The sequence below is a fragment of the Neoarius graeffei genome, chromosome 9, assembly GCF_027579695.1.
Source record: "Neoarius graeffei isolate fNeoGra1 chromosome 9, fNeoGra1.pri, whole genome shotgun sequence".
Lineage (NCBI taxonomy): Eukaryota > Metazoa > Chordata > Actinopteri > Siluriformes > Ariidae > Neoarius > Neoarius graeffei.
In genome coordinates, this window is record NC_083577.1 from 14,439,544 (window position 1) to 14,462,542 (window position 22,999).

Below are 22,999 nucleotides of genomic sequence, written 5' to 3' on the forward strand. Positions count from 1 at the left end.
CTTCAATGCCAGACGCCTTTAAATACAAAAATAGAAAGTTCACAGTTCAATATTTGCCAAGTTATGGCTTGCTGAAAATCATTTAAAAAAAATGTGCTTTGGAGCAACTTTGACGCCCCATATCTCCACATTAAAGCACACCAGATCTTTCAAATTTTCTTATTTATTACTCATGTTATAGTCAGGGGTGCACATAACTGGTACGCAGGTACGCATGCGCGGCGAAAATTAGAAATGCGTAACATCACGTGTGTCGCTACGGCGCATTTGCGTACCTGACAGTTACCGACATCAGAGATCTTGTCTACACGAAGCTATGTCTAAAAAACAAAAGACATTAAGCAGCTTTTTTTGGCGTTTCACCAACACCAAAGAAACGACAAACCGAGCCAGAGCCGAAGAAAAGTTTTTTGTTTTTTTTTTCTGAAAAGTGGCTCCAAGATGTGCAGTGGCTTGATGTTCATGAGGAGTGCACTGAAATGTGGTGCAAGATTTGCCGCTTGCATCCACAGCTAGCAGACAAAACAGGTGCGTTTTATAAAGGCTCAAAGAATTTCAATCATCTTTTATTTGATAAACACGAAAAGAGCAAGGAGCACATGAATGTGGCAAAAGCCATTGCTAATAAACAAGCTAGTCAAGAAGAAATATCCACTCGTCCACTTGCCAGATGGCAAGACAAGCTAAATGAAGAACAACAGCAAGCCCTGTGTAATATTTTTCTCCTTGCCTTTCATAAGGCTAAACACACACAAGTCCCATGTCTTCCTATTCTGGGGATATTACTTTACTGAAGCAGCTCGGAGTGAATGTCAGAGGTGTTTATTACTCACGTGAAGGAGGCACACGGATAATGCAGAGCATCGCACATACTATCAGCGGGAAGTTAAGAGAAAAGTTGCAGTCTGCTGAATTTTGGGGGCTGCTTTTTGATGGTTCTGAGGACATCACAAAAACCGAGCAGGAAATCGTTTACATCGTGTTTGTATCCAGCAATGGAGAATTTATGTCGGACTTTCTTGGATTGATTGAACTGGGTGCTGACCGAACCGCGCAGGCTATAACAGATGGACTTGTGAGGCTTTTCCATGATGCAGGCTTGGATGACTGGACAACGAAGTTGGTCGCTGTGTGCATAGACGGGGCTGCTGTTAACTTCGGTATGTACAACGGTGTTGTGCCAAAACTACAACTTGTGGTGGTAGGAAACTCTCTTGTGCCACTGCACACACATTGGAGAACTGCGCAAAATCAGCTGATCGCAACGTTCCTTACTGTGAGACATTTAATCGCTCTGTGGTCAAGCTGCTGCAGTTTTATTTACAAAAAGGTGGAGCAAAAAAACACTGCAGCACTGAAGAAATTTTGTGAAGAAAATGGCATCTCCTTTGTGAAACTGGGCAAGTTTCATAATATCAGATGGTCTGCATGGAGACATGAAACACTGTTAAAAATATCAAGACTATTGCCAGCCATTAAAATGCAACTGGCCATGAGTGATAACAGTGAATTGCAGCATGTCTGCACAGAGCGTTTTCAGTGTTTTCTGGCCAACATGCTTGATATTGGCAACATTTTGAAGACCACATCCATTAGGTTTCAGAAGGAAAAGCTGACCATTGGAGAATGTAAGGATGAACTCATGGTGGCTATTGGACAGTTCACACTTCTGCTCGATAGTGAAGGCCACCACAACAGCACACAAACTGTTTCTAATGCTGATGCTGACAGAGACAAGTCAAACTTACTCAGGGGATTAATTGAACAGTTTGAAATCATATTTGACTCCCTCAAGTCATGTGATAATTTCTTGGTATTTGATCCTTCAACATGGCCTCAGGAAATGCAAGAACTCCACCGTTTTGGCAACACAACAGTTTGCAGCATTCTTCAGAAATATGAGGCCACCTTGAAACTAGACAGAGACACCACTGTGAGAGAACGAATGCACTTAAAGCAGGCAGGAAAACGCTTGGGAGCCTCCTCTGTGTATGACTTGATTCAAATAGTAAATACAAGTGGCCCAGATGAAGACTCCAACATCAAGTTGGTTAAACTGTCTCTTACATTGCCTTTAAGCAGTGCAGCTTACGAGAGGGGGTTCTCACATCTCAATAAAAAACAAGTACAGATCTCGTCTGTCACCTACTCATCTCTCAGCCTTGATGCACATTCACCTGTCAAAAAAGACCACAGAGACATTTGACACAAAGCCAGCTGTTGACCTCTGGATGGAGACAGCTGCTCGGAGGCTCAATCAGAGACAGGAAGGCGAATCTTCATCATCCACCACGCAGGAAGCTGAAGCAGAGGACAGTGGGGGGGGGAGACTGAGGATGACAGTGAGGAAGACTGCACTTATTAGGACCACGTGCTACAGGGGTGTGTACCAAACACTAGCCTGGGCCCGCCCATCCTAAGCGTGACGCAACACGAGGGCCTGTTGCGAGCTTAGTCTGGCCAGGAAAGCTATCTACAGCTCTTCCAAGCTCCCGAAAAATCGGGAACCAATCAACTTTGAGCATCTCCAACGGCCCTGGGTAGAGGCGTGTTCAAGGCACTGACGTAGTAGAACTGCGACCGGAAGCCATAGATTGTTTACAGAATCTATGCCGGAAGCGCTTCATTCACACTTCCGCATCTATTACGCATAGATGCTGTATTGAAAGCATTCAACGGGAAGTTCTCATTAAAATGGAACAAGGAGCAGCCCTGGAGGTATTTAATGAAAGGAAGGACGTTTTCGCCTTGCTCCCAACCGGCTTCGGTAAGAGTTTAATCTACCAGTTAGCCCCGTCGCGTCGCATACGTCAGAGGAAAGAGTGATGTGATTGGTTTAAGCTTCGTCACTGCCTTTTCTGGCTTCGACCAGTAGCAAACTGAGGCATTTCAGGAAGGCGGGTCAACCACGGGCTCTGGGAAACGGTTGGGCTTAATATCTTGGCCAGACCAATAGCTCGGAGAGCTTTGAAGTCGCGTTAGCCAGGCTAACCAAACACTATCCCCTGGTACTCATCTGAGTAACTCACAAAAAAAGTTATGTGCACCCCTGGTTATAGTACTCTTTAGGCAACTAGGTATGTGTTCAAAAGAAATCAAACTTTGATTTATTAGGCTTTAAAAAAAAAATTCACCTATAATTCAAATGTATGACGAGGTCTACCATAACAATTATACCACTGGAAAGAGCTTGTTTTGATAAGCAACTGCACAAAATATGAAGTTGGTACCCTAAACCAAACTATAAATATTAAGGTATCAAGTACGGCATGTTTTACGATGGATCAAAATGCTTTTTTTAAGGCATATTACAATACAATTACAAACCTACAGTGTAGGAAAAATAACCTTAAAAATACTTTATTTGAAGAGCTTAAGCAGTGTATTGATTTTGCTTTTCCACATCAAATGGAAGTTTATACTGCCTGCCAGTTGATGTAAGCGGGGCATCAGTGATTTTCATGACATGCACCAGAGAGACCCAACAGTTATCCTCTCTCTTGGGCCAGCTGTAAGTCTGAGAGGGACCATGAGGATGCATAAATGTTACTTGTACATCTTGTTCTTCCTCTGATAATGCACGGATGTTGCCCATCCACCACTGGATGGGCATACATACAGATTTGTGTGTGTATGTATGGGCAGATTTACAGACATACAACATATTTACCAGGAATTGTATCTGCCAGAGAGACTGCTGATTTAACAGGGGTTTTACGCGTTTCTTGTGGCCGATTCCCACTCGTATCCACAATGAAGCTAGGACCACCTGACACCCTGCTGACCTGCAGCTGGTTGAACATGACTGGAACGAATGAGTGATTGTCTCCTGTTCCAGGAATAGTAGCTGACCTTGAAAATTTTGTCTCCAATGCTTTTCCACTCTCAATAGCTTCCCCTGTACCAACCCAGATGAAATGGATGTTCTTGATATGTTTTTCTGCCCACAAAAAACAATCAGATGGGGTTAGTATGTGATCACTTGTGACTGCCTGTAAGCTAGCTTGAGCTGCTGACCGCTTTACAGTGCCTCCAATACCATCACAGGGTGATTTACCATGAGAAGTCGCAAAGAAATGCCATTCTGCCAAAAAGTCCAAAATCGTCTGCATGCTTTATTAGATTCGTGACATTTTTATAGTTTTTTGTATTGGGCTGCTGATCTGTCACTGAAGTAAATGACCTTTTCAGCTGGGGATGTAAATGGCATAAATGGTAAAACCTTTTTTAAGAATGCATGCACGGCCACTGTATCATGCTTAAGGCAGTCACTTATGCAGATAGAGATGCATTTCATTACTTTTGTACAATCTTTATTCTTTGCTCTAATGTACACTGCAAATGAATGAAGAGTGCATTGGCTGTTGTTCCAGTGGTATCCCTGGGCAGAATCCTGTACACAGAATGAATAGTTTTCGGCAAAATCCCAAAGCATAATACATTCATCTGCTGACAGATTTTCCTTCAGATTCTTCAAATATCCACTCTGTTGTTTGACAATGAAATGAAGCTTTGCTAGTTTGTCTGCTAGTAGATTATATGCCTTAAAAAAAGCATTTCTATCTATCGTAAAACATGCTGATACCTTAATATTTATAGTTTGGTTTAGGGTACCAACTTCATATTTTGTCCAGTTGCTTATCAAAACAATCTCTTTCCAGTGGTATAATTGTTTTTATAGTAGACCTTGTCATACATTTGAATTATAGGCAACATTTTTTTTTTTATTTTTAAAGCCTAATAAATCAAAGTTTGATTTATTTTGAACACATACCTAGTTGCCTAAAGAGTACTATAACATGAGTAATAAATAAGAAAATTTGAAAGATCTGGTGTGCTTTTAATGTGGAGATATGGGGCGTCAAAGTTGCTCCAAAGCACTTTTTTTTTTTAATGATTTTCAGCAAGCCATAACTTGGCAAATATTGAACTGTGAACTTTATTTTAGTATTTAAAGGCGTCTGGCATTGAAGAACAATCCTTGAAAATTTCATGTATCTTGCATGAATGGTTTAAAATTAATGACTTATGGAAGTTAGGTCCATTTTCTGTAGCATGTATTTCAACAGTGAAATTGGGGCCACGCCCCTTTTTTAAGCCCCTATATCTCAGAAACTAATGAAGGTACAGGCCTAAAACTTTGTACACTATTTATTGGGCACACTGACCATATTTCCAGAAAGTATGAAGCAAATCTGAGATGATCAGTGGCGAGGCCTCTGGCGATTTCACATGGATTGACCCTAATGCAAGTTTGCTAAGATGTTGAAAAGAAAACAGAAAAGGTAATAAAGGTTTGAGGGAACACACAAACACATGAGCATATTAGAATGAGTTATAGTGTGACTGGTTACAGCCATTTGTGTGTGTGTGTGTGTGAGAGAGAAAGAGATCATGTCTGGTTCATACTACATGATATTAAAGTCATAATGTCTTTTTGGTCTCAGGAGGAAATTTCCCACAGGATCTCTGGCCTGATTCATAGTTTCCACACCTCTGACAACCGTAAGTACATTTTATCAATGTTTCATTTGTACTATACATAACTTATTTGACATCGTAGTGTATGATATGACTATATATCATATGTGGCCTTGCCACTGTTGGGGGGGGGCATAAAGCTCTGGTGCAATGTGGATTGGGTGGCAGTATGAGGCGGGTGCCTTGGCGGTCTGATCCCCAGCTGACAAAACTGGCTCTTGGAACATGGAACGTTACCTCTATGGCAAGAAAAGAGCCTGCGTTGGTACGGGAGGTAGAGAGGCTGGATATGGTTGGGCTCACCTCAATGCGTGGTACGGGCTCCAGAACCAAACTCCTGGAGAGAGGCTAGACTCTATTCTGGAGCCGGCAGGCATGTGTGGGTTTTCTCATAGCCCAGTTTGGTGCCAGTACGTTGGAGTTCACCCCTGTGGACGATAGATTTGCTTCCCTGAGGTTTCAGGTTCGGGCATGTGCTCTGACTGTGCTTATGCACTGAACATCAGTTCAGAGTATTCGGCCTACTTGGAGGCCTTGGGTGGGGTAATGGAAGGCACCCCTTTGGGTAACTCTCATTCTGCTAGGGGACTTTAATGCTGGTGGCAGTGAAACCTGGAAGGGTGTGATTTGTGAGGAACAGCCCAACCGATCTGAACTTGAGTGGTGCTTTGTTATTGGACTTCTGCAGCGGTCTAAAAAATAGCCGGTCACCGGCGGAAGATCGCCGGCTATGGCTTGTTATGCCGCCGGCTATTGTCAGTTGAGTCACAAAATTTAATATTAAATATTTCTGACAGCAAAAAAAGGTGTGAACGTAAATTACATCCACTGTCATGTATGTCCGTTGCCGCATCAACTGTGTTTACATCCTCGACACGAGTGCAGCCATTACTGCCGCCTGTGTTGCCAGGTTGCGCGTTTTCCCGCCCAATTTGGGCGGTTTTAAGTGCATTTTGGCAGGTTTTGAACATATTTTGGGCTGTAAAACGTCAGCAGTATCTGGCAACATATTTTTTTACTTAATACAAGAAATTAATGGATGCTAACGTTTTTGCCAAAATGGTATTTTATTTTCCATTGTTTAGGCAGCTTCAGCATCATACTGTGAGATTCTGTTCAAATTGTTTTTTTTTCTTCTATGAAGCCTGAGCCATTTATTTTATTAGTTTATAATTATTGTTTAATTTAGTCTTCAGGAGAGACTGCCTGCACACAGCACTAGTATTAATAGTTTTTTTTCTTACATGAAAGCTGAGGCATTTATATTATTTTAAGGTAACTTCATGTTGTGCTGTGAGGTTCTATGCACTTTAACTTTTGAACCAACAGGAGCATTTGGATAAGTAAAGCCTATTTTTCTGCATTTTTGTAGTCCTGGTAATCTTTTATATTGGTAAAGTTGTTTATAGGACCATTTCTCAGTGTCTGTTTTTTTAATCAATAGTTTTTCAGTAATAACTTAATATTTAACATATCACTCAATTTTAAACAACCCCCGCGCCTCCCCCATAGTCTCCAAAATTTCTGTGGGAAACACTGGCGTGCGTAACAACGCTAATCAAGCTTAAGCTAGATGACCCGCCTCAAATACCCGTCCCAGGTAAATGTTATCCCAATTTTAGATGGCCTGTTCCAAACCATCCCGCCCCATGAAAAATTCGTACTTGCATATCTCTATCTATCTATCTATCTATCTATCTATCTATCTATCTATCTATCTATCTATCTATCTCTCTCTCTCTCTCTCTCTCTCTCTCTCTCTCTATATGTATATATATATATATATATATATATATATATATATATATATATATATATATATATATATCTCTATCTCCATCCCTGCACGCTTTGCATGCATTATGTCTGCCGCTGGCAGACATTTTACCATTTTGCACCCTGCTGCAAATTATTTGTACCCTGCTATTCTCCCAAACTTTGAAGCCCCTGCTTCTGTGCTAGGCATAGTCTGTCTATAATGAACACTATGATCAAGCATAAGGTACTTGATACTCGAGCACTCTAGGTCTTAGGTCTATGATTGATTTTTGTAGTCGTATCATCCGACCTACAGCCATATGTCTTGGGCACTCTGGTGAAGAGAGGAGGTGAACTGTCAATTGATCATCACCTGGTTGCGAGTTGGATCACATGGTGGGGGAAGATGCCAGACAGACCTGGCAAACCCAAATGAATAGTACGGGTGTGCTGTGAATGTTAAGCAGAGCCCCCTGTCAGAGAAATCTTTAACTTGCACCTCCAGCAGAGCTTTTCCTGCATTTCTGAGGGAGGCTGGGGACATTGAGTCCAAATGTATCATGTTCTGTGCCTCCATTGCTGAAGTGGTTGTAAGGAGCTGTGGTTGCAAGGTTGTTGGTGCCAGTTGTGGTGGCAACCCCAGAACCTGGTGGTGGAGTCCAGCAGTGAAGGGAGTTATCAAGCTGAAGAATGGGGGGGCCTTCCAAGCCTGGTTGGCTTGTGAAACTTTTAAAGCCAGTACCAACAGGCCAAGCGGAGCGTAGTTGTGGAAGTAAAAACGCTGGTGTGGGAGGAGTTTGGTGAGGACATGGAAAAATAATTTTGGTCGGCCTTGAAGAGGTTCTGGTAAACCGTCAGGCGACTCGGGAGGAGAAAGCAGGAACATCCAGACAGTAAGGCGTTACAATAATCCAACCTAGAGGTAACACCAGTTCGGTGTATTTAGCCTTCTTGTACCCCTTTTCCACCAAATCAGTTCCAGGGCTGGTTCAGGGCCAGTGCTGGTGCTGGTTCACAACTCGTTCAACTTGCGAGCCAGCTGAGAACCAGTTTGCTTTTCCATAGCTCGGGGTGCTAAGGGGAGCCACGTCATTGCGTCACTGTATACGTCAGTTACGTCGCTGCGTTTGCATAAACCTTGGCGCGAACATCGAAGCAACAACAACACTGAGGAGAAGAAGAAGAAGCAACAACAACAATAATAATAATGGATGATTGCTGCTTTACTGCGTCCATGATATCTCGTTGCTTATTTAAAAATGGCGACCTTTCGCGATCTTGCTATTGTTGTTGGTGTTAACAACTCCGCCCCCCCCGCTGATGTAAGCGGTTCTTTCCTCTGGCCCAGCAAAGAGCTGGTGCTAGCCTGGAACCGGTTTTTCTGGCCCCAGAGCCAGTTCTTTGTCAGTGGAAACAGAAAACCCGGTTCCAAACTAAGCACTGGCCCCGAACCAGCCCTGGAACTGATTTGGTGGAAAAGGGGCAACGGAGGCCTTGGGTGGGGTGCTGGAAGGCACCCCTTTGGGTGACTGTCATTCTGCTTGGGGACTTTAAGTGCTTTGCACATACTATTTACATCAGGGATAAAGTGCTATTGACCTCAACTGGGGATATAGTCGGGTGGTGGAAGGAATACTTCAAAGATCTCCTGAACCCATCTGACACATCTTCCATTGAGGAGACGGAGTTGAAGGACTCAGGGAGGACTCACCCATAACTCGAGCTGAGGTTGTTGAAGTAGTTAAACTCAACACCAGGGCTCCAGGAGTGGATAAGATTCATCCTGAAGGCTTTGGATGTTGTTGGGCTGTCTTGGTTGATGTGCTTCTTCAACATTGTGTGGAGGTTGGGGACAGTGCCTCTGGACTGGCAGACTGGGGTGGTGGTTCCCATCTTTTAAGAAGGGGGACCAGGGGGTGTGCTTCAACTTTTAGTGAGATCACACTCCTCAGCCTCCCTGGGAAGGTCTGTGCCAGGGTACTGGAAAGAAGGATTCCTCTGTTAGCTGAACCTCGGATTCAGGAGGAACAATGTGTTTTTTGCCATGGCCAGGGAACACTGGACCAGTTGTTTACCCTCTCCTGGACACTGGAGGGTTCATGGGAGTTTGCCTAACCAGTCCACATGTGCTTTGTGGACTTGGAAAAGACATATGACTGTGCCTGTTGGGGGAAGTCTTGTAGGAGATGCTCTGGGAGCATGGGGTACTGGGCCTGCTAATGCGGGCCATTTAGGTCCCTTTATGAACAGAGCAAAAACTTGGTTCGCATTGCCGGCAGTAAGTCATGCTTGTTCTTAGTGGATGTTCGACTCTGCCAGGGCTGCCCCTTGTCTCAGATTCTGTTCATAATTTTTATGGACAGGGGTTCTAGGAGCAGTCAGTGGGTGGAAGGTGTCTGGTTTGGGGGAATCAGGATTGTGTTGTTGCTTTTCGCAGATGATGTCCTTTTACCTTAATCAAGCTGTGACCTTCAGTGTGCCCTGGGACTGTTTGCAACAGAGTGTGAAGTGGCTGGGATGAGAATCTCCCCTCCAAATCAGAGGCCATTGTCCTCAGCCAGAAAAGGGTGGAATGCCCTCTCCAGGTTGGGGGTAGGTCGCTGCTTGACGTGGAGGAGTTTAAGTGTCTTGGGGTCTTGTTCACGAGCAGGGGTGCAGGAGGTTGACCGGCGGATTGGTGCAGCGTCAGCACCATGCTGACGGTAGGCGGATGCTCTACCGATCTGTCGTAGTGAAGACAGCTGAGCCATAAGATGAAGGTATTGATTTACTGGTCAATCTACATTCCTATCCTCACCCATGGTCATGAGCTCTGGGTAATTACTGATAGAACAAGATTGTGGATACAGGCAGCAGAAATGAGCTTTCTCTGCAGGATGTCTGAGCTCGGCCTTAGGCTGAAGAGCTTGGACATTCGGGAGGGACTCAAAGAACAGCCATTGCTCCTCCTCATCAAAAGGAGCTAGCTGAGGTGCTTCAGGTATCAATCTAGAATGCCTCCCGGTTGCCTCCCAGGGGAGGTATTTTGGGGATACCCAGCTGGAAGGAGACCCTGGGGCTGACCCAGGGCATGTTGGAGGGAATTATATTTGGCTGTCCTGAGAAAGCTTTGGCATCGCCTTGGGTGGGGGTGGGGTTTGAGCATCATTTCTGAGACTGCTGCCCCCGTGACCTAGAACTGGATAAGCGGTAGAAAATGGATGCATTGATGTTCTGAAAATGTTCTAATTGATAATTCATGTTGTCGTTAGTGTTGTGTTTACAAGCTTGCTTGTGTTTAAAAAGAAACAAAATGGTATGACAGCTGTTTGATAAAGTGAACTGAAGTTAACAGAATATTCACATGTACAGTATATTACAACATTGGCACGGTGGTGTAGTGGTTAGCGCTGTCGCCTCACAGCAAGAAGGTTCCAGGTTCGAGCCCTGTGGCCGACGAGGGCCTTTCTGTGTGGAGTTTACATGTTCTCCCTGTGTCCGCGTGGGTTTCCTCCGGGTGCTCCGGTTTCCCCCACAGTCCAAAGACATGCAGGTTAGGTTAACTGGTGACTCTAAATTGATTGTAGGTGTGAGTGTGAATGTGTCTGTGTCAGCCCTGTGATGACCGGGCGACTTGTCCAGGGTGTATCCCGCCTTTCGCCTGTAGTCAGCTGGGATAGGCTCCAGCTTGCCTGCGACCCTGTAGAACAGGATAAAGCGGCTAGAGATAATGAGATGAGATATTACAACATATAGGAATGTATAAATTAAAACATGGAATTTTATAATTTTTTTTCTTTTTTAAAACATGTTTATTGACATTTTGAGTTAGCTAAAGCATTTTGAGTTAGCAGTGTGTACATTAACATATAACACGAGCTTCAACAATCCCACCCATCAAGCATCTCATCCATCAAGGTCCACAGAAAGGGGGAAAAAAACAGGAAAAATAAATAAACAAATGGAAAATAAGAAAAAGTAAGAATACATAGAGCTATAAAATCAAACACAGTGCAATGCCACTAAAAAAAAAGAATGTGCAGACAACAGAGTGACAGCACCCAGACGATTACAGAGCCAGTGTCGAGCAATAAAATTCAAGGGTCAAGGGCACAGTGCAGATCTGCGCTTTCAAGAAAATGCAAGAAAAGGCCCCAGATTTAATCGAATTCACAAAGCCTATGTTTAATACTATATACAAGTTAGCTTCTCTAAAGCCAGACACAATGATAATTCTTTAAGCCAATGACTAATAGGGGGACATGACATATTTTTCCAGTATATGGCAATGAGATGTTTTGAATGGACAAGGCAAAGATTAATCAATTTGATTTCATGCAATTTTAAGGAAAGATTTTCAGGATAGAGGCCTAAGATACAGAATTTAGGGGAGATAGGAATGGGTTTGGAAATTATTTGGGAAATTATATGTATTACTTCCTTCCAAAATTTTTGCATCTTCTCACATTCCCAGATGCAATGGAAGAGGGTGCCTTTATGAGTTTGACATTTCACACAAGTGTCTGGAATGTCTGGGTTAAATTTGTTCAGCTTTACTGGGGTAATGTAGGTCCTCATTATCCAATTATATTGTATTAATTTGAGTCTAGAGTTAACGGAGAGGCTCTGGGCCTTTTGAGCATATTTGACTCCACTCACTGTCCAGCACACATTCCTGTAAGTCCTAAACTCCATAACCACCTCTTTGAGTCAGCTGAATCTTGAGAATGAGTTGAGAATATATTGTAAAGTGTAGAGATCTGGCCTTTGCTTCACTGACGCTGGGTTGTTAAAGGGGGACAGTTAGATGAGTGATTTAACTTAGAGTGGATAAAACTTCACAGCTGTAGGTATTTAAAAAAGTGAGACTGAATGTTGAATCTATCTTTGATTTTGTTAAAGGACATCAGTGCATCACCATTATAGAGGTCTATGATCCTTCTAATCCCTTTGTGTGACCATTGTTTGAATCCTAAGTCTTTCGCGCCAGGTTTGAACTCAGTGTTTCCCCAGATAGGTGCAAGGCAGGACAAAGGTGGATTGTCACCTACAGCATTATGAGCTTCATGCCATATCAAGGTGTTTCTAACAAATGGATTTAGTGTATTTTTCTTCAAGTTCTTAAGAGAGTCAGAATATAAATATGAATCTAGCGCTAGCCCTCTTGTGGACGATGCTTTCATTTTTACCCAAGGTAAGTCTGGATGTGATGAGAACCATAAATGGGCAGCTCTAAGCTGGGCTGCCCAGTAGTACCATACTAGGTTTGGTACCTTTAGGCCTCCTCTGTCAAATGGAAGGTGTCAGAGTCTCGGGTGCCTATTTTTCCAAATGAACTTTGTAAGAGTTGTTTTCATATCTTGGAAGAATTTAGGAGGAGGCGGGAGTGGGATTGACTGGAACAGATAAAGAAATTTGGGGAGGACATTCATCTTGAAAGCATTTATACGTCCAATCTCAGACAGGGGAAGTGAGATCCATCTGTTTGAGAGATTCCTTGACTTGAAATAACTGGGTTGTAATTGGCAGAGATTAATGAGTTTAGATTGAGAGTAATAAAGATACCAAGATACCTGAATCCTTGAGGCGTGTTCATAAACGGGTGCTGGACTGTGGGATGCAGTCTTTCCCGCTCATTGAGGAAGAGAACCGAGGATTTAGTTTTGTTAACTCTATCCTGAGAACTTCCCAAACCTATTGATCACGTCAGCAAGGGCTGAGAAAGACTGTTCCAAGTTCGTCAGAAAAAGTAATGTATCATCTGCGAACAAAGCTATGCAATGCTCTATATCTGCAATCTGAATTCCTTTAATAATAGGGTGATTTCTGATGGAGATGGCAAAGGGTTCTAGCGCTAAAATAAAAAGCAGGGTGGACAAGGGGCAACCCTGACGGGTCCCATGATGGAGATTGAATGGTTTGGAAATAATATTATTGGTTATAATTTCTGTGCATGGTCCTGAGTATAAAAGTTTGATTCAATGCCTAAAGTAAACCCCGAAACCAAAACGGGAGAGTACTTCAAATAGATATGGCCATTCGACTCTGTCGAATGCCTTTTCAGCATCCAATGACAAAATACATGAATCTTGTGGTATAATGTTTTTCTAAATAATTAGTATAATCTGAGTAAAATGAGATTTTTGTTGAATCATACTGAAATGGAGGTGTCTAGGAAGTAAACAGACTTCTGGATTCTAGTGACCCAAATCGACCATATCTTTTTTTTTTATTATTATTATTATTATTATTATTATTATCTCATCTCATTATCTCTAGCCGCTTTATCCTGTTCTACAGGGTCTCAGGCAAGCTGGAGCCTATCCCAGCTGACTACGGGCGAAAGGCAGGGTACACCCTGGACAAGTTGCCAGGTCATCACAGGGCTGACACATAGACACAGACAACCATTCACACCTACGGTCAATTTAGAGTCACCAGTTAACCTAACCTGCATGTCTTTGGACTGTGGGGGAAACCGGAGCACCCGGAGGAAACCCACACGGACACGGGGAGAACATGCAAACTCCACACAGAAAGGCCCTCGCCAGCCACAGGGCTCGAACCCGGACCTTCTTGCTGTGAGGCGACAGCGCTAACCACTACACCACCGTGCCGCCTATTATTATTATTTTAAAACAAATTTATTTAAAGGTAAAAATGTCTAATCCTAAAGTATTCTAATCTTAAAGGAGATATGCAGAACCTTTATTTTTAAATACATTTCTGAGTGGATAGTATCTTCATCCTTGACTCTTGTATGCTGCCTAAATGGGAATAAAAATATATATTTTTGAGAGTTAAAACTGACCGCGAAGTTGGCATTCGAGCTGCCCCACTGAGCCAGCCAGCCGAGTGCATAACGTCACAGCAGGAACCGATTTTAAGGCTGAGGCCTTTTTCAACTATAGACCAAAGTCTCATAAATAAAAATTTACAGTCAAAGTAAGAAATACTGTGACCGACTTGCTCAACTAAGACTGATTTGACTTCATTGATTGTGGGTTGACTCTCATTAAAACAGGATAGGTGTTATAACTTATGCAACATACATGTACATGCATGCATTTTCACTAATAAAATGTAAAAGGCTAATTAAATAATCGGATGAACTGAGACAATCGCATTCTGAAGTAAATTAAATAATCTTATACCGGTAACTTAAATACACAATAGAAGTTACATGTATTAATCTAAATGCAGGTAAACAATGAGTGTTTTTATATCCAAATGAGAGTCGCAGCTTACCTGTCTGTGTTCTCACTTCTTGAAGGCCGACCTTGTGGCAGATTGTTTTGAAACAGTCTGACTTTCAGTTGTTTGTTCAGTTCTCCGTTCATTCGCTTCTTCCACGTAAGGGCGAGATATTGCAAGCATATCCAGCAAAGAAATCAGACGGCTGCTCCACTCATTCTCCATTTTCTCCATACGGAGTACTCTGCCATTACTGCTCGACTCAGGCAATTACTAAAACCCAGGAAGGAACAGGATGTCACCGGTTTTAGCAGCAACCATGGGGAGGTCACTGCCTGAGCGATATGTCTTGTTCCATGCCGTTCCATCCTGGGTTTTAGCAACAACCCTCAGCTCACACTCCGGGAGAACTGGTGCAACTGAACTTGCTTTCCTTTTCTTGTAGTTTTCTTTTCCTTTAATTGTTGGTACTGCATCCTCTTTCAATACGGGTTTATAGCCAACGCTCCTCAACAGATCGGAGGTTTAGTACGAGTCCTCAGTAAAATGTGCAGAGGCGAGACCACTTCGTAGGCGCCCAATGTGCCTGTGAACAACTCTCAAAACGCATCCAAATCTTTTACAGTTTGAACAATCTTGGGTCATAAATGCAACGTCAATCCATCTTCTTTTGTGTTGCTGCACCGGCCAGCAACACATCTACGTGGCATGGCAATAAATTGGCTCAAAATGGAAGCTTGAAGTTGCAGTCAGCTCTATATTAATATAGAAGAAAATGGCAATGAGGCCGATAGCCTTCCTGCGGTGACATCGCAGATGTGAAGGTCATTCACTTGGACTGCTACCTATATGAATCATTTTAATCATAAAAATTACTATTTTATTTTTAACGCTTAAAACTAATTCCTATGCCATTCTTGAAGTCTCAAGGCATTTATAAACAAAAAGTGAGGCCATGGTTCTGTGTATCTCCTTTAAGTCTTATTCAGGAAATGTGAAGATGTATTAGCTTAATTTATGGTTATTAATGGTACAAGTACAACTATTAATTTTAACAGTGAACTGTTTCCCAAACTGTAGAGCTGCTGTATTTTGCAACATTTCTCCAGACTGTAAAGAGAGAATGGAATGGCATTGACAGACTTCGCATGGACAAATTTTACCAGGTCAGTACTAAAATAATCAACTCGCACCAAAAATAAACACTTTACCTACAGCAGGATCATAGGTCTTCAACGGTAATGTTCTAAAGGTCCAGTTACATAAAATGCTTTGCTTCAAAAGCCTGGATAAGCAACAGACAGGGAATGGCTTCAGCAGTTATGTTTTAAAGCAGAAATCTACTCTGAATGACTTGTGTTCCTATTTCTTATTAATAAATAGTCTTCAGTGGTTAGTCATGAAAGTGTTCCGGATTTTCCTGGAATTCCGGATTTTTAGATTTTCCTCCAGATTTTTTCCGCTAATGACCCGGAAATCCGGATATTTGACAAAACTCTTGAAAATCTCCGGTTTTCCGAATGGAGAAATTTATTTTTCGGATTTTTCGCGTTCCTAGACGCGGCGTAATACTTTGCATCATCCTTGCATGGGTGCAGTCCTTAAATAGCCCAAACATAGCTCATTGATTTAAAGACAGGTGTTCTTTGTTAACGGCACGCGTGCCGGAGCTCGTTAGGCGCACGCGCCCAAGGCGCGCCTTCAGGTGCACGTGCTAAGGCGTGCAGGACTGACACCATTCTGCGCAAGCGCAACACAATCGCACTAGAAAGCACGTTCAAGCTGCCAGTGTAGCTGCAGTCTTTTTAGTTGCGAATTACGAGTATTTTCTCTTGTTAATAATTCGCCATGTCAAAACAAGCAAAACTTTCCTCCTCCTTTCGATGTGAAGAGAGGTAAGCTATTTATTTATTTTTCCCCATCAAAGTTGCATTTTGTGGTTTCGAAGCTAAGCTTTAGTGCCGTTTCTAGAACACAACATCAAGAAAACATGGAAGAAACAGCAATAATGGAAGAGCCGGTTTCTAAGCTGCCTAAAACTAGCAATGGTAATTGTTTTTTTGTTGCAAAATATACTCAGGGTGCCAGTCAGTGTGTGACACACACCCTATGCCCCTGATTTATATGAGAAATTTGGTATTCATTGGTGTGTTTAAATTTACAGACAATGAACTAAGGTAAACAATTGGCTTCAACTCGCATAAATATGAATTGGAAATTTTTAGTTCACTTTAGCTTATGCAAGCGCACAACTCTACTAAAAGATTGATAAACGAGGCTCAATGCCCACAACGTTGAAACCTGAAAGCTTTAGAAACTCTAACAGACCTTTACTTTTAAACAGTACTGTTTTGGGATTTTGCTGAGTTTACCTTCAACTGTTTTTTTTTTTTAAAGTAATTAACTGTGTAGCCAGGAAAATCACCGCATTTTCTAAATGCACTCCTGAAAATTACTCATTAACTAGGGGAATTAAATTTTATATTTTTGACATGTTAATCATTAATGTACATGAAAGAAAATGGCTTAAAAGTGAAAACAAGTACTAAAATGCACTAGAATGCAGGGTTTTGCGTGTTATGTTATTCAAATATTTTGGGGGGACGTTGCCCCCCCCCCCCAATATCTTAGTTTGACTTTCAGGGTTTTTTTCTTTGCTCCACTTTCATCTCTAAGTGGTGTCCAAGATTGTGTTTAGTAACAAAATTGAGTAAATTTAAAGCTAGATGACATTTCGATTTCATAAAATGGTGAAATTTGGTCATTGTAATATAAACATATTACAATGACCAAATTTCACCATTTTATGAAATATCTCGCAAAATATCAGGCCATTCTGTGGCTGGGAAGTTATTTAATTTGAGAGGATTCCCTAGCAAATGATGTGCATGAAATTGCTTGCTTCGTGCAGTCAAGCAGACAGGAAGTCAGTGTGCACATGCGCAGATTTACCTTCTTATTTTGGATTTTATGGCAGCTGTCATCCACAGTGTTGCATTACGGCCATCTACAGGTTTACCTTGATCATGCACTGATAGTTCCATCATTCTGTCACTAAATGAACAGCTGATGACTCCGAGGTGCTCGCTGACTGCCAACATTTGTTAGTTTGGTTCTGCGTTTCCTTCGCAACATAACGTCTTTTTCTTCTCACTTTACTGTAGTTGGAACTAGGGATGGCGAAAACTAAAAAAAATCTTGACCGACCACCGAACCTCATTAGCCGGTTAAAGTCGGTTAACCTATGAGTTTAAAATTCTAGAATTGGAATTATTAGAATCTATTCTAAATCTAACCGTGAGCATCCGCACATTCAGTCCCAGTCGCTGCCTTCCACTCACATTACCTTTTCTACAGCGCGAAACATTTAGTCAAACGCGGCACTGATGTCGAGGGGTTTGTATTAGAGCGGAGGACAAATGGCTCCAGCTTAGAGACCATTTCAGTTGGCCATGATGGCGTTGAAAATAAAGTCAAGTGCTAGAAGAAGTACATAACATTCAGTGATGGGAATAACGGCGTTAAAATAAAGGCTGTTATAACGCCGGGTAATGTAATTAATTAGCTACAATCTTTATAACGCCATTACCAATATCAACACGCCATTACTGCATGGTATTGAAGTTGCTCTGAAGCTGTCACCGACTTGGCTCACAGACATAAAAACTGCGTTTGTCACTCCCCCTCCAGACACCGCTGTCATTTCATTCTCTCCCCTTCCCTCCGAAAGTCGGCATCTGCGCCTTTAGTTTGTGTGGAGAGATATGATCTGCTCATTATGCATTGTTGCATTGTTGACATGCATTGTGACATGCATTGTTGGCTACAGACCGAAACATGCACTGTCAGAATGCACTGGCCAAGGAAGGATTAAACTCGATGTGCCTTCTAATAATGATTTAAAAAAAACAGAATGGCGCGCCTTTTGGCGGATGCCACCTTTTTCACGGCTGAATCGCGCAGATCCGATTTATTTTTTTATTTATTTTTTTTATGGGGGGGCGTTGGAGTGTCTGATTATAATTTCATCAAAGTAAATTCTGTATATAAGCAAATGCCGTTACAGTCCATGAAACATAGGAAGTATAAAGGCCAATTTATGCTGACAACCCAGTCCTCGCAGATGGCGTCGCAGATGGCGTCTGCGAAGCCCCCCCCCCCTTCGCAGACGCTCTGCGCGCACCTCCCAAAAATTGTGACCACCGCAGACAGCGTCGCAGACAAGAGGGCTCTGATTGGTCCACTCTACATCCGCTGTACACGCACTTCCGCTTCCCTACTTTCCCGGTTTGTTTTGTTTTCACGACCACCATTTTTAAAAACACGAGCGAAGATGGAGCAGCACGAAGAGCGGTTGATTGAGGAAGTGAGGAAGTACGTACATCTATACAACTCCAGTTCTAGTCATTATAAGTAACCGGAGGATAAACACTCCACTAACCACACCCACCAACTACTCCTAGCGATTTCGCGACTTCGCGCCCCCTTGCGTTGTGGCGGTGAATAACATCGTGCACGCCTATTACTCCCCGCTCAACGATAAATTACAACTGTTTACGAAAAGCTATCTGCGAAAGCCTTGTCGCAAGAGCATGCAGAGGCCTTAACTATGAGAAGAAAACAGTAAATCAGAAAGCTGCGCAGCTTTCGCGCAAACGTGCGCAGCTTTCTGATTTACTGTTTTCTTCTCATACTTATACTTCCTATGTTTCATGGACTGTAACGGCATTTGCTTATTTAGTAATTTTAATACAGAATTTACTTTGAAATTATAATCAGACACTCCAACGCCCCCCCCTAAAAAAAAATCGGATCTGCGCGATTCAGCCGTGAAAAAGACGGCATCCGCCAAAAGGCGCGCCGTTGGCATCCCTGTAATTTGTAAGCTAAAAAGCCTGTGTCTACACTTTTCTTTCGCCGAGTGGCAGCTGTCTTCAACTGGGGCGGGAGGGCGGGACATGACTGAATGGTTGTTTCTGATTTGTCAGCTGTCGTCCTTACACCGCATGGCATGCCCCAAGCGTTTACAACACAGAATTCCAGGTTCTCCGCTCCAAAATCGGCAGCTTCAAAACGATTGATTTTTTTTTTTTTTTTTAACCGACAACCAAAAAAAAAATTAACCAGTTGGCGTTGATTCGGTCAACCATCGGTCAAACGGTCATCGGTTAACATCCCTAGTCGGAACTGTAGTCACATTTTATTTGCACACTCATGTCCTCCATTTTTCTCTCCTGTTTCAAATTTGTATCCCACAATGCCTTGCGTGAACAAGTAAAGCCCACCACGTGATGTCACAGTATCTTGAATTGGGTCATGTTGAAGAAAGAAAAAAATAGTGGAGAATTTAGGGTTATGTGGTCTGAAATTCATTCGTTGTTCTTTTTTGGGGGGGATTAATAAAATTGGAAGCTTTCAGTCGACTAAACAAAAAATAATTGGGTGTCAGGGCAATTTTTTTTTTTTTTTTTATGACCTACACTTGAAAAATCTGAAAGGCAGTCTACCTTTAAACTTTCTTCATTGACATGTTAGTTTATTTTCACTTTAGTTTCCACAAAGCCGTATTACTACCTGCAGTTGATTGGCACCAGTGGGAATTAGCCTTTGCTTCATCTCTCCTTAAAACAAATGTACCACATTTTTCTAACATTTTGTATTCTCTAACAAATGTTGTTAAAGAGAGGATGGGAATGGAACCAAAATAAATACTTGGCCTTTATAGATCTAGAAAAGGCATTTGACAGAATCAACAGGGAAAGACTTTCGAAGATTCTGAAAGATGAACATTATGGCATACAACCTAAATAGTGAGAATAATCAAGAGCATGTATAAAGAATGTAGAAATAAGGTAAAGAACAGTCAAGTGGATAGCAACTGGTTTGATGTTAAAACAGGGGTAAGGCAAGGAGGAGTGCTCTCCCCTCTGTTGTTCATCATATATATGGACAAATGTCTAAGACACATTTGCGAAGAAAGAACAGATGTAGAAACTTTTGTTTATGCAGATGACGTGGCTGTGATAGCTGACACGGCATATCAGCTACAGGAGGAGATAGAGAAATGGAGTACAGGGCTAGAAAGAAATGGTTTGAAAATGAATAAAAATAAAAATGAAGTGATGTTTGTAGGACGCAGAAGAGAGGAGTTAAACATCAGGGCAGGGGAACATCAACTTATGCAAGGAGAAAATTATACATATCTAGGAGTATACTTTAATGAAAGAAGAGGTGGAACTCAATAAAAGGATAGCAAAGTATAATGCCAATGTAAACATGCTGTATCCGATACTAAAAGATAAATACGTACCTAGAAAATGCAAGATGATCATATATAAAACCATATTAAAACCAATATTAACATATGCTGCGGAATGTTGGACACTGACCACCAAGACCAAGTCCAAGGTACAAGCTGCCGAAATGAGAGTTCTAAGACTAATAAGAGGGGTAACAAGAAGAGACAAAATGAGGAATGATAGAATAAGAGAGGAACTAGGAGTTACATGACTGTTAGAGGAATTGGAAAAATCAAAACTGAGATGGTATGGACACGTTAAAAGAATGGAGGAAGACAGAAAACCAAGAAAATACCTAGAGTGGACGCCGCAAGGAAGAAGACCTGTTGGCAAGCTGAGGAAGAGATGGATGGAGGGAGTGAAGGACGGACTGGAGAGGAGAGGCCTAGAGATGGAACAAGTGGATGAAGAACAGATATATGAAGACAGAACAAGATGGCGACAGATTGTGAGGAGTGACGTCTAGCTGACAGATGAACCAATCATCTACCTGGCGTATGGTGAGAAGGTGAGAAGTTGTTGATTGGCACCAGTGGGAATTAGCCTTTGCTTCATCTCTCCTTAAAACAAATGTACCACATCAGCATGGTTGTGAGCCATTGAAGGGACATAATTTAATGTTGTTCATTAATAAAGTATTAATATCTATTTTATTAACACCAATAATGTAGGCTCTGAAAATGGTTGAGAAGCATTCTCGTAAAAAATAATGGCTAATTAACTGCACTATTATTAACATTAAAAATGAATAATATACATTAGGGGTTGTAAACTAGTCAATCATATTCCCTAATAACTGTTTTAGACAGGCCTGATTTAGACAGAACAGGTCCACTTGCGATGCAATATTCATTGTGCGGCACATATTAGCCAAAGAACGCCAACCTCTCTTCCTGCGCTTCATCGATCTGAAAGCGGCCTACAACTGGATTCCACGCGAGGCGTTGTTCCAAGTTCTAGAGGTCCGCTTAAATTGCCCTACATTAATCTCCATCCTAAGGGCCCTGTATTCTGGTACCAAGGCTTGCATCAGGCGCACGGCTAGGTATTTTGAAACCTTTGTGGGATGTAGACAAGGGGCCCTCGAGAGCCCGTGTCTCTCTAATATCTACATGGACTTCGTGATGAGATGCGCTAAGCATGAAATCCATACTCAGTTCCCAGAGGCTGGAGTCCGCATAGAGTTTACAATCCCCAACGAAGTATCCCCCCGAGCGCTTCGTACCACCAAAGCGCATGGTATCATTAGAATAACGGAGTTACTATATGCGGATGATGATGTGCTCTTTTCAGAAAGTATCGATGAGCTTCAGAAGATTATTGAGATTTATGACAACACCTTTACAAGATTCGGCTTATGTATGTCCTACAAGAAGACCGAGACTATGGCATTCAATGTTGATGAAAGCATAAAAGAAGACAAAAGTCTAGTGACTGTCAATGGTGTTGCGTTAAGAACGTGAGAGAATTCTGGTATCTAGGACATCTGATGACAAACACTAACAAAACATCAGCCTTCCTTCACCAAAGAATTGCCTCAGCATTTGAGAAATGGAACGAGCTGAAGCACATCCTTACTGATCGTGAAATCTATCGAAGTACGCGAATGAAGTTTTTAACCTCCTGTGTCCGCTCAAGGCTGCTCTACAGTGTTCAAGCGTGGGATCTCACATCAACAGAGACCCAAAAGTTAGAGGTGATCTGGAACAGCTTCCTGAGAAAAATGATCGCAGGAGGCTTTGCCCGTAAGAATGCTCCACCGAAAAACAAACAACGAAAGGGCGTGGACTCATCCTCCCTCGTTGATGGAGAGCTTGACTGGGCATATAAAATATCAAACAGTAAGCTTCAGAGCATTACTGGCTCTACACCGATAAAACACTACTACCAGACCAAACATCTACAGTATCTTGCACACATCTGTCGGATGAGCAACAACTCCCTACTGAAGAAAGTCCTTTTCGATAGAAGAACTAACTGGAATAAGATGGAGGAATGCCTGAATATGGACAAAAAACAGATCTTGAAAATGATGATGCACAAGACTGACTTCACGCAGCTGTTGGCCTCTTGTTTTCCATCAGCCAAGCAGCTGCCCCCCAAGGCCGACCACGTGCCACACGGGAAAACACGATGATGATGATGATGATGATGAACTGTTGTGGAAATGTCAGGCAGTAGAAAAACACCTAGGCAGATGGGGAAGAAATGCAGGCACTTTATGTAGGTGGGTGGGGGGTTTTTGCTTTAATGGAAGGCAGTCATTTACAGGTTGATGAGTAAAAATT

At 42.3% G+C, this 22,999-nt stretch overlaps 1 protein-coding gene across 5 annotated transcripts in view; it reads left to right on the plus strand.

The window, feature by feature from the left end:
* The window catches only part of LOC132891467 (ribosomal RNA processing protein 1 homolog B-like), a 125,765-nt gene that overhangs the window by 29,076 nt on the left and 73,690 nt on the right, over window positions 1-22,999 (plus strand). For all 5 annotated transcript variants that reach the window (XM_060929037.1, XM_060929038.1, XM_060929042.1 and 2 more), the window contains exons 3-4: window positions 5,448-5,505; window positions 15,493-15,578. In XM_060929037.1, coding sequence (XP_060785020.1) covers window positions 5,448-5,505; window positions 15,493-15,578 — 144 coding nt within the window. The remainder of the gene's footprint in view (window positions 1-5,447; window positions 5,506-15,492; window positions 15,579-22,999) is intronic.